Source organism: Patagioenas fasciata, chromosome 5 (assembly GCF_037038585.1).
Source record: "Patagioenas fasciata isolate bPatFas1 chromosome 5, bPatFas1.hap1, whole genome shotgun sequence".
NCBI lineage: Eukaryota > Metazoa > Chordata > Aves > Columbiformes > Columbidae > Patagioenas > Patagioenas fasciata.
Genome location: NC_092524.1, coordinates 19,225,982 through 19,241,176, shown reverse-complemented (window position 1 = coordinate 19,241,176; position 15,195 = coordinate 19,225,982). Strand labels below are relative to the sequence as shown.

General features: G+C 40.8%; 1 protein-coding gene across 3 annotated transcripts in view; it reads left to right on the top strand.

Annotated features, from left to right (window-relative positions):
* Positions 1 to 15,195, top strand: part of PHRF1 (PHD and ring finger domains 1) — a 29,020-nt gene that overhangs the window by 12,733 nt on the left and 1,092 nt on the right. The window contains exons 8-17 of one of the 3 annotated variants that reach the window (XM_071809040.1): positions 510 to 679; positions 3,270 to 3,399; positions 3,758 to 3,897; positions 4,710 to 4,897; positions 5,687 to 5,806; positions 7,607 to 7,761; positions 8,560 to 11,319; positions 12,015 to 12,166; positions 12,698 to 12,958; positions 14,025 to 14,153. In XM_071809040.1, the coding sequence (XP_071665141.1) occupies positions 510 to 679; positions 3,270 to 3,399; positions 3,758 to 3,897; positions 4,710 to 4,897; positions 5,687 to 5,806; positions 7,607 to 7,761; positions 8,560 to 11,319; positions 12,015 to 12,166; positions 12,698 to 12,958; positions 14,025 to 14,153 (4,205 nt within the window). Of the gene's footprint in view, positions 1 to 503; positions 680 to 3,269; positions 3,400 to 3,757; positions 3,898 to 4,709; positions 4,898 to 5,686; positions 5,807 to 7,606; positions 7,762 to 8,559; positions 11,320 to 12,014; positions 12,167 to 12,697; positions 12,959 to 14,024; positions 14,154 to 15,195 lie in introns of all 3 variants that reach the window. The other 2 variants (XM_065838323.2, XM_071809039.1) reach the window with 2 other exon arrangements.

Below are 15,195 nucleotides of genomic sequence, written 5' to 3'. Positions count from 1 at the left end.
TTTTCTCATGACTTATATGATGTGAAGCATGTGTTGTTTTGAAGAGATATTTAACCCCTGGTTTTATCTGTTTTAAATAATTGTTTTAATAGGCATTCTCTCTTGAAGCTAAAGAGTTGACTTGAACTCTTGACTGATAAGAGGATCTTGTTTATTAAGGTTTTCATCTGCAGTTACAAGCTGTGGAGCTGCTTATTACAAGCATTCTTTAACCTTTCTGAGGCTAGCCCAGCACTTCAGTGTGACTGCATTGTATTACATTGGAAAGAATTTATTAGTATCCTGACCTCAGATTGCCAAGGTAGCAGAAATTCCTGTTATCTAGAAAATCATATTTCTGTGTAACAGTCTGAAGCAGTGGTTTCTGCTCATTTCCTTTTGAGAGGATAATGTCTGCCTTTTAAGGTGTTTGGTTTAAGAAATGCAATACCAATTTTGTCCAAAATTCTTGAAATGCTTTCACCTATAAAAAGAAAAGTGACATGGGCATGTTTTCTTTCAAGATACAGGTCATGTCAGTGAAGAGGAGGTTGCTGCCCTTGTGGAGAATGATGATGTTCCTACCACCAGTAGGCCACGCCCTCAAGTCCGAACCCGAGTTATAGCCAGAACTCGGCAGAGCGAACGAGTTAGGGAAACAGTGAACAGAAACCGGATAACAACAGCACAGCAAATTCAGGTATTTAGGAGTATTTGCTAATGAGACTCTGGAAGAACCTTGTAGAAGAGTTGAAATAAGTCCCCCTTAAGTAGCTCAGATATCTCTGTTGACTGTCCGTAGCGCAATGGTTAGCAGTTGTGGAGTTCTTTTAAATTGAGATGTAGAACATGTGCAGATTGAGTGCACCATAAGACCAAGACACTCTATTTTGAAATCTGCTTTAGCTTCCTCTCTTAATCTGCATTTTTATCACCTGAGCTGTGAGCAAAATTGTATTCCCAGTGGCTGTTAATGCACATTTATGCACCACTTCTGTTTTTTCATCGTGCTTTTTTGCAGGGACACGGCATGTTTATTTGACATTTGTGTATTTGCTTGTTTGTCCTCCTACCCCCCTTCCCATAGCAGTAGAACCTGTTGGCCACCTTCAGCCAAACTGAAGAGAAAAATGTATTTTTAAGGTTTCCATGTTTGTGAAAATCAGCCTCTTATTTAAGAGAAAAAACCCCATATGCCACTGTTCTCAGTGATGTGGCACTGTGAGTTAAACCACATTAACAGGTACCAGAGAATCTTTGTGAGAAAGTATCCCAAATACCCAGGGTCCCTCAAATCCTTTACTCGTCGAACAGTTTACTAAAGGTGACTACTGAGATATTTCTAGATGTTTCTGCTGGCTGGGATAATTGTGATCCTTTAGGTAATAATTGGTATGCTTCAAACTGAGAGCCTTCAAACTTGGGGATCTCCTGCCTGCTTTGCCCTCTGGCTTCAGCCAGAGCACTCTGCCTGTTACTTGCATAATTATAAAGAGCCTTAAATTGCACAGGAGTGTATGGTGACTTAGTGTGAAACCTGTAAATAACCTCCATGGGACTAGTAATATATTAATTGGTTCTTCATTAGTGCTGCTGTAGAATTTCACACATTTCTATCAAATTTGACAACTTTTGAAAGGAAGAGGAAGATCTGACTTGACAGAAGGAAAATAGTTACTACAAACTATACCTAGAAAGATTATTAGAAACTATACCTAGAAAGCCACTATTACTTATTCCCTTTGTCTCTGAATAAAAGTGCATCTAAGATGCACACTAGCTTGTACCTTGAGTTTACTCAAGTTTAATTCCAATGGTGAAGAAATATATAAGCTCTTGTCCTCAAAGCATAGAGAGATGTTGATTTCAGATCCTCGGAAGGCTTTAGTGTTTGGGGGGGATGGGGGGCAGTTTGTTTTGTAATTCATCTGTTGTTCTGTAGGTGCCTAAACTAGTGATGGTTAACTAAATGCACTATTTTAGGTCCTTCTAGAAAATAAATGTGTTTAGACTAATGTTCAGGGCTTTGTTTACTCCATCCCGTTCTCTTACAAATCGGAGAACCTTGCATAAGATTTATTGGAACCCAGGATACTTAAAACAATGGCGAACCAATAAAAATAGCTCAGTAATATAGTTTGGAGCATGTATTTGTGACGCACAGAAACCTGGCAAAATTACTTCCGTAGTAAGATGAATTGACATGTATTTCCATTGGTGTATTGTATTTTCAAACATTTTGTGGTTTGAAACTTCTTTGCCGCTGCAAGATACTCTAAAGCCATTTTCTTCTAGTGTTTGTGCCACATATACATTTTGTAAATGTACAAGGATCTGATGAATATACTCTGGTAGAATGTACACGTAGTGAATGATCTGTAACGTCAGTGGCATCTTTGCATCTGCTACCCTCAAATGAAGCTTTATCAATTCTTGAGGCATTGTAGTTCCTTGAAGAAAGGAGAGGGGATAGGGAAAACGTCCCTGCCTATGGCAGGGGTGTTGGACTAGGTACCGTTAAAGGTCCCTTCCAACCCAAACCGTTTTATGATTCTGTGACATTTTGGGAATATGGTTGGTGTGGCCATGGCCAGCTTAACACAGCTGCTCTTAACGTCTTTCCACCAGAAAGTCCGGCAAGAAGGCTTTGAGTTCACATTCTGAGGCTGGTGATTCAGAATCCAAATGCTTCAAATGTGGTTGACTCTTGAGTATAGAGAGGAAGATGAATTTGAATTTTGTAGGAGTAGCCCCTGCTTATCTTGGTGAAGTGATGTTCTGGAGGGGAACTCACACCTGCCATTTCATTGAGTTCCCCGAGGTGTGCATTTGAAATGCTGTCTCTGGACATGTTTCACAGCATTAGGTAAATCTGACCTAAATAATTGGGAGTTTAAAACAGGGAACCCGTACTGTGTTGGCTTTTCAGTTTTTGCTCCTTGCATTTTGCTGCGTCATGAACCAGAGAACAGTTAGCTGGATTTGGGAAGGTTTTTAAGTTAACTTTTTCATTGAAGAAATGTCAGTCTTGGAAATTGTTCTTATTTAAAGAATCAGAGTTAGGCTAGCCATGACTTGTAATACTGAGGGAGGCTGAAGAGCAAGGTCATGTTCTCTTTAGTATGACAGTCAGTAGGTGAGATAAGTGACATAATTGCTTAATTGGCAGCTTGGTGACACGAGTGCGTCTCATTTGAATCTCAAATGCATTTTTCACCAAATATTTTTATAACTAACTTGTTGCGGATCTGTAGATACCTATATCATGTACCTTCTAATCCTCCATGCAGCACATGCCAGGGCACCTCATGCCCTCTCCTCTGGATGAAACAATTGAGGAAGTTGTAGCAGGCCTAAACACAGCTGTCTACCAGCGTCCTCTTACACCACGAGTTCCTGCTAGGCATAGAAGAAAAACAGGTAAGGAAATGGGACACGTTTTGTGGTTCCCATCTGCAAGAATTAAAGCTTTGGGAAGATAAGTCTGAATCATACAAAATACTCTAAATTAGCTGTATGCTGCTATACCTGTGCAGCTACAGAAGTATACCACATGCATTTTCTTCTTTCCTTCTGCCATCTCTGCCCAGAAGTCTCTTGAAGGTTGCTTTTAAATAAATCCTAGTGATTTCACTTTTTCAGCTCTGCTGTTTTTGCTGTTTCAGCACACTGTAGGTCTCCTTGAGCTGCTTTGTGTTCCATGGAGGAATGAAAAGGGGAGAACAGGGTAAAATGCAGTGCCAGCACACAGCCATATACTTGTCTTTTGTCCCATCAGGTAGGAGACGGAAAGTAGGAGGCAAAAAAAGAACTCAGTCAAAGTCGTTTGCTGGGAAGAAGAGTTCAGGGATACAGCTGAAGAGACGCAAGCATCTGATAAGGAAGAGACGAGGGAAGAAGATGAGAGTAAGATCACATGTGAGTTTTTGCCAGTGTCAGTATCTTGTCATTTTTATCCATCTGTAAAAGTATGGCATTCAGTGGAAGAAGTAGCATCTTATAATGATAGCAGCTAACTTTTTTTTTCTCATGGGAGTGTGTGCAGGATGTGTACTCCAGAAAGATGCTGTACATGGAAACAAGTTGCAACTTCCAGGCAGGCCTGCTGGGTTTGTTGACAAATCCCGTTACGCGAACTGCAGGCATTGTACTTTAAAGCATGTCTTGCAGGCTTTCTGTTATGCCTTGCCATTCAGCTGTAGTGTTTATCTGATACTGATGCAAGCTCAGTTAAAATTGCCACCACCTATTCCTTTTACTAGGCTATGGATGTTTGTGCTGTTGCAAACCCAAGTAATCAGTCCTAAAGACTCTCAAAATCCCTCTCAGTTGTGGATAGGATTCGCATGTGAACTATACTGAGCACTCTGCACCAGCTTGACTTTTCTCCTCAGCTACCTTAACTAGAGTTTACGTCCTACAGCTATAACTGTCCCTCCAGCCTATAATAAAGAATTGACCATTTTGAATGACATTATTAGGGACTTTTAGAAACTTACCTGATCACTTAAATCTGATATATGTAGTCTCTGTATGAAGTGACATGTAGGCCATAGTTAGAAGTTTAATAAATGCTTTAAAACAAATATAGACAATAAATGCACACCACTTCTACTACCAACAGTAGTAACCTGATGACTGTACTTAGCCGAAGTGAGGAAGTTGGGGCTTTAAACCCTGGATATATACTTGCCGTAACATAAAATAACCCAATCTCTTTATCTGCCCAGATGAAAAATGGGGCTACTACTCGCTCCCGTATTGCAAAAACTCTTGGTCTTAGTAAACCTGTGCATGGGGCCTCACTGCCTTCTGTGTACAAACCAACGGAGCCCTCTCTTGGTCTGATGAGAGCAGATATTGGTGCACCTTCTCTGTCTGTGTTTGGAGATCCGTATGCATTGGATCCTTATGAAAGGTAAGATATCTCTGGATTATTATCAGGGGCCTGGTAATTTTCATAAGTGTTGGGTTGTTTGTACATATAACTATTTGCATAGTGTAGAGCTCACACCTGAAGGCAGCTTCAGATACACAGCTTGTCATAAAGTACTGCCCTGTTCTTTCTTTCCTTCTTGGTAGAGTTGCTGAGCTCTAAAGAATCAGCCTTCTTTAAAAAGGTTTACTGAAATAATAAGCCTCATGAAAACCTTTAATAAGATCTATAAGGTTATTGAAAGGCTGGAGTCTGAAGAAGTTGGATCCTAATCAGTCATTTTCTATTTAAGTGAAGATAGCTAGCATATTTGGTATACAATAGAGTGGCTTCATATAGAATTAAGTGGACCTATGGAATCTTCCATGTTTCTCCTTTTCCCATCTTCACTTTTCCAGACACATTAAATTAAGGAGGAATCTTACTATGCCATAGTTTGTGTCTCTCTTAAGCTTTGGATTTTGGGGAAGGGGCATCTGAAAGTATCGTTAGTAAAATTTAATTTTCCGGTGAATAAGTCTTGTTGATCCTTTAATAAAAGGAAATTAATCATTTAATATTTAAAAAATAAATCTACATTTGAATCTCTGGTGGCTGTTCTATTTATGTAGCCACAGAAAATAAGTACATTGCACAAATCTTTTGTATAATGTATCATAATAAAACAAGCAATGCTCACTAACCATATCTGTCCTAGTAGTATTATCTGCTTCATTTATTTGACATGAAAAACATTCAGACAATTTCAAGGTGTGTGTGTTTTACCCACAGTAACGAAGAGGTTTCAACAAATCCAGATTCACCAGTGAGTGCCAAAAGAAGAGTTCTCTCCCAGTCAGCACTGAGGTCTCACCGTCCTGTAGCTAGACCCATTTCTGTGGGATTGCCCAGGTAAAAATCTATCAAATTTTTTTTTTTTTTTTTTTAAATTGTCTAATGAACCTAACAGAAGAGTGACCTAGGTGATCATCCTGGTTTAACTGTTTTCTTACCCTGTGTATTTTGAAAGTGTGTGTGCGTATGCACGCATGCTTGCACCTGTGTAGATAAATAATCACAGTATTTCATGCAAAAATCCCTGTCTCATTAACCTTTAAAAAAAACCACTTGCTTATTTGAGAGGGCTGGGAAATCTAACTGCACATCCAGAGGAGATGAGGGATGTACCCACTTCACTCAATTCCTCTGCCATTTTTTGTAGCTCAGAAAATTTACGGAAAACATTGTTTGTTCCTGCAATTTTTAACAGTTGCTTTGCTGTCTGACAGATGTCTCTGTGTGTGCAAATTGTGTGACCATGTGCCTGCCATGGCCAGGAAGTGTTACTGGGTGCTTCCCACTGGCAGCCGCAGTGGGTTTTCAGGACTGGGGTCTAGGATAGGATGCAGTGCAGAGGGGTAGGACACAAGGAGCAGGAGCATAATGAGAAGAAAAGGGATGGGGAAAGTGACTGAGGCAGGTACCAACCAAGTCACAGAAAACTGCAAGGTTGAGAGAGCTGAACACTAGGAGAAATAGACAGAGCTCAGCTTAAATTATTAAAGGTGTGAGAAGTTTACATACCTGTCCTCTAACCCACCTGCCTTATGGCAGAGGTTGGTTTCTCAGGATTAAGGTAGTGTATTTCTATAACTTGGAATATTTCTCTACCTTTCCCATCTCAGTCCTGAAGGAAACCTTTTAGGAAGCTTTTCTTGTCCTCTGAGTTATGCAAGTAGCACATCGTTTGGAAGGTAGAACCGTTTAACTGAAATTCAGCTTTTTTAAAGGCTTGTTTTGCCTGGACTGCAGTGAGTTTCCTGGTCTGGCCTGGGTGGCTGATTCTTCTGTTCTTCCCATTTTGTATTTCTGTTGTGTCTTATCGCAGGTTTTTGGTGTACATTGCTTAGTTCTCATACAGACATGAAATGTAGCTCCCTCAAAGAGCTAGGTCTGTTGGTCCCTTTTGAGGTTGTTGGTTTTGTGTTGGTGTGATTTTTAAAAAACAAAACAAAAGCAAAGAAAGAAGACAAAAAAAGCCACAGCCCAGCACCAAAAACACTCAAACCTTTTTGGCCCATATTTCAAGAACAGAGTACTTATAATTAAACCATTTTCATATGATTGAGTAATGCAAAAAAAGGGAGTGTTTTTGTTGTCCCATGTGTGGAAGCATTGTTGGCTTTTTTCAGTGTAATTCTTTCTATGCCATGCTCTTAACTACCCTGCAAGTAGCCATTTATGTGTATTCTGACTGATGCTAAATACTGGTTCAAGCAGCATCAGTTTTTTCAGATAGCAGTATCAACCTGAAGAATACATCTGTGATTGTGATTTGGTGGGAGCAAGAGAGGTAGCTGGGACAGAAATACTTCTGAAGAGCTGAACAATGGTTTATGCTTCAAAAATGCCTCTAAAATGCACTGGAAAGTGAATCTTGATACACAACACAGTGAGCATGGCAAGGTCTCTGGTATGATTACATGCTTTCCTATCCTGTTGTGTTCCTGTAGGAAGTCAGTAAAAGCTTCACCTTCTCTTTGTCAGAGGGAGAATGGGGACTGACTTGCTGTAGTGAAACCAAAACTACAAGTGAACTTCCCTGGCTGACCTCTGTTTTTGGCATTGATTTTGGTTTCTTTTTGATGTAATGTGTGTGTATAGAACAAGTGCTGTAAGAGTAAAGGAAATATAACCCCTCTGAACATGCAGAAGCAGTGTACCTGCCTTGAGTCCTGATCAAGAAGCAGAAGGTGCTCCTGTGCCTGATCTGTTGGGAAGTATCCTGTCTGGACAGAGCTTTCTCATGATGAGTAGTTCAGATGTGGTCATCAACAGAGACGGTTCGCTGATGGCAAAGGCAGCAGGTAAGGGTTTGGCACTTCACAGTGCAGGTAGCCTCTTTGTTTCCTCCATGTCTGCCCTGGTCCTACAAGCTGCATAGCTTCAAACACAGAGATACTCTTATTGAGGGTTTGTATATGTAGGATAGATACAGTTATTGCCAGCAGTAGTCCATCTAATCAAATTCTTACATATGCTCTGAAACAGTGTTACTTGTCTTTGTTCTAATTGCAGAGCCGAGATGTTACTGGAGGATTTTGGTTTTAACAGGCAGTTTTCATCTTTCAAAAGTACTGCAGTGTAGTTTCATGCTTTGTTATAAAAAATAGAGGATTGGATAGAGTAGAGATATCTTAATATCCAATTCTTCTGGTGTTTCTCATGTATTGCTGCCATGCCTGTGAACTGTATTTTGGTTTGAAAAGCAGTGATGAGGGCCTCAGCAAGAAGTTTCTTTGCAAAAGTAAAGCTCTAGAATATGTGCTAGCATCTTCAGCTGTCTTCCCTTGATGTGGTATTATTTGGAAAGAATCTCTTCAAACTGAAGTTTAGAGCTTTATTCTTAAAATAAGTATATATAAAATCCTCTGTTATAGGCATTTTTATCAGTCAGTGGCTACAGGATAATAAACACAAATATGGTGATATCTGCAGAACAGAAAAATTTAGTTTCTTAACATTAGCGTTTACATTTATCACTGTGTGGTATGTCTGTAAACCAAAGTGGAACTAAAAATAGTTAGCTCAGTATTTCTTTTAATGTTGAGGGCAAGTGTCCACATATGTACTGAAAAGCTTAATTGTTTGCTTGTATGCCATAGCTCCACCTTATAGAAAATCAGCAAGTGACTCAAGAGTGGATGATGGTTCAGAACTCAACATCCAACTGAGTACAGTGCACTCAGGGACCACAGCAAGCAGCTCCATTGCTGGACCTTCAGTTTCCCCGGGGCTGAGTACTAGACCTTCCTCCTCAAGCTTGTTTTCATCACCTTCACCCTCACTGAGCAGGATTGAGCCTGCAGCAAACCCTGCACAGAGTACATCAGAAGAGGCATCTGTAAAATCAGAATATTCAATGACACCTAGATCTGTTCAGACTCAGAATATAGCTGCTTTGAGCAGGCACAGCTCCAATTTAGATGAAATGCCTAGATTTAATGGAAACTCTAAAAACTTTGCACCAACTGACTCATCTGCAAAGCACCTGAGCTGTAACTTGAATTCTGACTCAAAAACTGTAACTGTGTGGCAGCCATTAAAACCACCTCCCAAGAGAATTGACATCTTTGAGCTTCCCAAGATACCAAAGATTAAAAAGGAAGCCAGCAGCAAGTGGGTGGAGCCAGAACCTGCAGGAAGCCAAAACTGTGATATCCCCAGCTCCTGTATAACCCAGCTGACAGGCAAAGAGAGCACTCCTCAGCTGGGAAGGGGTAGCAAGGTAGAAAGTCAAAAGTCAAATGCCAAGGAATCTCAGCAATCTTCTGCCAGTACAGGTGTGTATAGCAGTTCATCACTGCTGGGCACTTCAAGGAACAAAGGCCCAAGCTCTTTTGAGAGTTTTAAAATCAATATATCTGGAAATGCGGGGCATTCCAGCAGACTGTCTAACCCAGGATTTTGTAACACCTTCCACCCTGTGGATGACAAAGCACAACAGAAAGAGAGTCCTTCACCTCTTCTCTTAGTTAAGAAAAAGCAAGTCAAAAGTGAAATGTATGATCCCTTTGAGCCAACAGGATCAGACTCAAGTTCAGCAAGCAGCAGTCCTGAAAGGCTTGGCTCAGGAATCCAGCTAACTAATATTACCAGGACTATTTCCATTGAAAATCAAAAAGTTCAAACATTTCAAACTGTCCGTCGTTTCACCCCTTACATGATAGGAAATGTATTTGGATCTGGAGCTGACTCTGATGTACCATCTAGTAACACAGAGTCTCATGATGACATGACAGTAGAAAGCAGGATTGTTGAACAGATCTCTGATACAGAGGAACGAGACAATATGGATGAGGAAGACCTTCTAAGCAGTCCTTGCACTTCATCTGCTGTTAAGCAAATTTCTAATGCAGAGTGCTTAAAGGAGGAAAGCAGAGAGAGCCCTGATGTGTTCTTTAATGCTGAAGAGTTGATTAGACCTAATATTAATGTGAAACTAGAACCAGATGGTCCCTCAAAGAATTATGGGCAGCAGAACGTCCAAAAGGTAGAAGAAACAAAGAGGCAGTCATGTTCCAGATCCTCTTCAAACTCCAGCTCCCAAAGCAAGAAGATGAAAAGGAAGAAGGCACTTGTCAAAGGGCACAAGAGATCCAGATCAGGGTCTAGGGATAGAGGACGCTCAAGGGACCGAAGCTCCAGATCTACATCTTGGTCAGGTGGAGAAGAGCATAGCAAAACACACACATTAAAACCCAAACGCAGGAGGTCTTCTACTGACCGTTCTAGCAGTCACGAACGATCTAAAAAAAAGAAAATGAAGGATAAGACCAAGGATAAAAAGGCAAAAACTTCTTCGTGTAGGGAGAGAAGGAGATCTAGGTCACGTTCAGGTAGTCCTGGAAGTACTTCTGAGTTCTATGCTAACAGGAGAAGGAAGAAACAGTCTCCATTGAGATCAAGATGGAGGGAACGTTCCCGATCAAGTAGCATTGAGAGAACTAAAAGGCAGAAACACAGGAGAGACAAAAGCTATGAGAGGTATGATAAGGATAGTAGCATAAGGTCAAGGGAGAGAAAAAGATCAAGATCCAGGTCTCGGGGGAGGAGAAGGTGGAGGTCTCGGTCTCAGTCTGCATCTGAGTCCCAGGAACGCAAAAGTAGCAAATCAAAGGAAAAAAGACCACGATCGAGATCACGTTCCAAAGAAAGAAAATACAGATCAAGAGAGACCTCGACTCCTTCTCCATCAGGAAAAAATCAAAAACCTTCAGTTGAAAATGTGTCCGGGTGTCTGGAGCAACCCCATTCCTTTAACCAAGAGCCAAAGGAGGAGCTAGTACTGGAAGAGTTTTCCATAGTCATCCAACCAAATGTCAAACTTGAGAAAATACAGACTGAGACCCCAGTTCAAATGGGAGAGGCCCAAAAAACAATAAAAGTAGAGCCCATCTGTCAGGAAGTGACCAGTGAAACTGCATTCCCTGTGCCAGAGATCACAAACATTTGTGTTCCAGTTGGCAAGGTGGATTCTTTTGCTGAAACGGAATTAATGAATAGTAGTGATCCAGCAGCACTTGGTAGCTGTAGCAATACAAACCTTGAGATTACAGTTAAAATAGAAAATTCTGCATTATGTCCATCTCTGATGGAACCACCTTCAAAGGAAGAAGTTACCATGCACGCTCCAACTGAGGCTGCACCAATTCAACGCTTGTCCAAAAGCGAAATAACAGATTGTGTGAAGGAGGTTAAACCAGAGTGCCTTGTGCCAAATGAGGAAACAAGTAATTTCAGTAAGCCTGAACTGGAGATGGTACCTCAGGGTCCTGCATTGAAATCAAAAGCACCAGTGAAAAGAGTTACCTGGAATCTTCAAGAGGAAGAAAGCGGCATGTTGTCTCCTGAAAAAGCTCCAAGTATGTATCTCTGTTGGAAAACAAACAGCAGTTAGAGCAGGTTGTATAAGGCCTAGGGTTCTGGTGCTTAACTAAACCTGTTTGTAGTGTAACAGCTCTGTCATCTGAGCTGGGGTGATCCTGTGGTTTCCAATGAGAGCTAGCATTTTGCACTTGTTGAAATCATGAGGTGAGTTGTGTTAATGAATCAGAAAGGACATACTGTCAGCACCACTTAGCCAGCCAGCAGCAGCTTGTTCAGCCATGAAGTACATATTGCAACCCAATCTCTGAACTGGCAGCCTGCGTTCGACGCTTTCTGCAGTTAACTAGAATGGTTGCTTTGTCTTCAGAGTTTATAAATATTACTCAGAACCAAGGAGCATGATAAATCTCTGTAGCTTGCTCCTGTGAGGTCTGCCAAGCCAAAGCTGCTAGAAACAGCCTGGCTTGGGACCCTGTGCTATGTGTGTTGACAGAGTTGCTTGTGTGGTTCGTATTGGTTCTTATGAAAACTCAGTAAAAAGCAATTGCTGAAGGGGATGAGGAGTCCTCTATTATCAGAGGCTTTAAAATGTTGATGACTGCTAAACAAAATCCCTTCATGGCTAGTCTTGTTGTTAGATCCTTTTTATTTTTTTAAAAATCATTGTCTTTGAATCTTTGGCCAGTTAGTTTTTTGTTCTTAAATGTTTTCTTTCTCTTGGTGAACCTAGGGATGCCGTTTTACAAACTTCAGCAAGCAAAAGACGGGGACTGGAAAGCAGAGGACTCGAACCAAACATTAAATCAGGTGCAGTTAAATGAGCCTCCTCCAACCAATTATATGATTCCTGAACCTATGTTTCCTGATCTAGATTCCTCTCAGGTTGGTTCCTATTCTGGCAGCTGAGTATCATGGAAGGCATCCCACCTCATCTGTGCCCTTGTTGTGCAACATTCTCTCATGGCAGAGTTTGCCTTCCTCTGCGTGTGGTACATTTCATATAGCACATACACCTCAGCAGTCCCCTAGTCATTTAATCTCTCAGGTGGTCCTTGCAGTTGAAGCAGCACATTTTCTTTCAGCTCTGCTGTATACATGCGTCTTTGTTTTCAGCAGTAATTTGTGGAAAGATGGTGCTGTTTGAGAGGCTGTGAGCTTCTCCCAGATTGTGATCAGGCTGTAAAAATTGGCCTGATGGCATTGATCTGTGCCATCAGTCTGTGCTGCCCACCAGTTGTGAGTGGGGCTGGTGCTAGCTCTTGGTGCACAGAGACCTAGTTGAGGGCTGGGATGTTAGCCCCCCTGATTTAAACCAGTAATTGCTTGACTGTTTGAGTGGATAGAAGGTGCTCTGAAAATGCTAATATCTGTCTTGTAAGTGCAAGCATTTACAAAATTTTATCTGCTTCACAGGTGTACTGTCAAAATGTACCTATGACATCGTTTCTGCCCTCAAGACTTACACCCTTTACGCCTTTCAGCCTGTCCACGATTCAGTTTATCATGCAGAGTAGTCTTCCAGCACTTAGCTGCATGGCAGGACAGAGCCTGACTCCAGAGCCGGGTACCCTGGCCACTGCATCTGAACCAGGAATCCAAACTGCTTCTGTTGGCAACACAGAAGAAAAGATCAAAGCACCCAAACCTCCAGTGGATAAAATGAAGAATGAAGAAGTGAGTGAATGCTGTCAAGTAGTAAATGCATAACATTAATGAGCTGTTTATTTGAACTTTTGAAATTTGAGGGTATTTAACTTTCTCTGTACTGTATTCTCTCAACCCCTGTTGTCAGTTCTGGTTTTGGTGACTTAATGTGCTATCCCAGGAGCAGCAGGCAATCCTTTCTTTGAACTCTTTTGGGATTGACTCCATTTGCTGGTTCCACTTTCTGTTGCTTAGTTTCAATATCAGAGAGAAGGATTAAAGCATCTAAAATACGTTCTTAAAGTTCTGAAACTTTCTTGCATGAATGTTTGGGACTTCCCAAATACAGTGATGTTCAAGTTTCTCTGAACAACTGGTTTTCTCCTTTCCCCTCCAACTCTGAAATTCATGTCAATTCTCATAGCAGTCCTATAGAGAGGTAGGACTGTATCTTGCTGCTCATCAGCACTGAAAATGCTGAGATAGTTAAATACTTTGGACATGTATTAATGGAGACATTAACACAAGAACAAAAACTTCTTAGCCAATTATTTACTTTGTACCATGAAACAAAGCAGTAATATACTTTTCCCACTGAACCTCCATTTATGAGCAGTAGTTTTTATGAATTTGTTTTCATAGAGTATGTTCTGATGTCATCTGTAGTCCTTACTTTATAGGCAACTCCATGATTTTTCAGAATGCCTTTAGAGCTACCCAAAGCTTTATATTCACAGCTATGACTTGCTGCTTTTAGAATCTGATGCCTTTTGATGGATGTATGTTTACTTCAGAGCTGTTGGAAGGGAAGGAGGAGACCAAAATTGATAAGTGGACATTGTAATGACTTGGTTAAATCATATTCTGTAAAATATAGAATAAGTGTTACATAAAACAAGGGTTCCTTGTACTGCCACCTGTTATTTATTTCAAGACTGCAATTTACAATAAAGGATCTCACTTTGAGGCTAGCTCTCACTTGGGCCATTGAAACTGTGTAATGAGCTTTTTCATTGTTAGAGCATTTCTAAGAAAAATAGACTCAGAAACCTTTCCCAAGAGAGCACAAGGTAATGAACTTCTTTTTGCTGTGCAGTACATGAAGAAGCTTCACATGCAGGAAAGGGCTGTGGAAGAAGTGAAACTTGCTATTAAGCCTTTTTACCAGAAGAGGGAGATTACAAAGGAAGAGTACAAGAACATTGTTCGAAAAGCAGTGCAAAAGGTAAGTGACAGTGAAATGAAGATGAGGAGCTGGGCAGATCATTAAATAAGTGGCAGTACTTTGGATTGCAATTACATGCTGTAGCTGAGCAGCAGATCTTTGGACTCTGACTCATACTGTGCAGTCTCGTGGTGAAGCAGTAGTTGCTATAAGCAGGACTGAGTGGTGCCATTGATGAGAATGGTCAGACTGTTCCTTTTAGAAGATCATGTTTTCAGTGGTCTGGAATATTGCTAAAGTAAGCTGCCTGAGCTGAAATGTTCATGCCTTGGGTGAGGATGGTCAAATCTCTCTCATTAAGAACTTCAGCCAGAATTGTCAAGCTGTTTCTGGTAAAGTGAGAAAACACTTTGTGCAGTAATTCCTTGAGCACCTTTGGTGCCTGTGAACTTTGGAAGAGGGCTTTGCAATTTGACTGATGTTGACTTTTATCTCAAATCTTAGTGCTGACCAGATTGTGGCTAAAAAATACACCTGATTGGCAAGCGTTGTCTTGGGCAAGTAATGCCCTTGTGGTCAAGGCAATCAAATGATGCCCTCGGAAACTCTATTCTCTCCCTGCTCTGCATTCTTGCTGTTACTGAGAAATTCCATCATAAATCAAAATTCCTTAGATAATGGCTGCAATTTCACATCTACATGATCCATGTGAACCTCATGTGTGGTTTGTAGGAGAGTTGAGCAACACAAATTGCTGCTGGAGTCACATGAACTCTCTGAACACTGATAAAGTTATTTGTAGTGTCCATTCTCCTGCATCTCAGAATGGGTTCTCAATACTCCCAGATTCTTTTAATCTTAGAATCGCTTCCTGAAAATTATCAGAAATTATCAGAAAAATGGGAAATTAACACTTCCTTCATTAGTATGTATTGTGGATGGAAAAGCCTGTAGTAAAAATGAATAATTCTGCTTTCAGAGGTCCTTCTGCATTCAGTTAGTGCTCAGTAGATAAGCCACAGGCCATTTCTGGAATACTTGAAGTAAAATACTACTCTTACCCTGTTGAGTTTTCTGCTTTATGTATCCTGCTATGAGACTC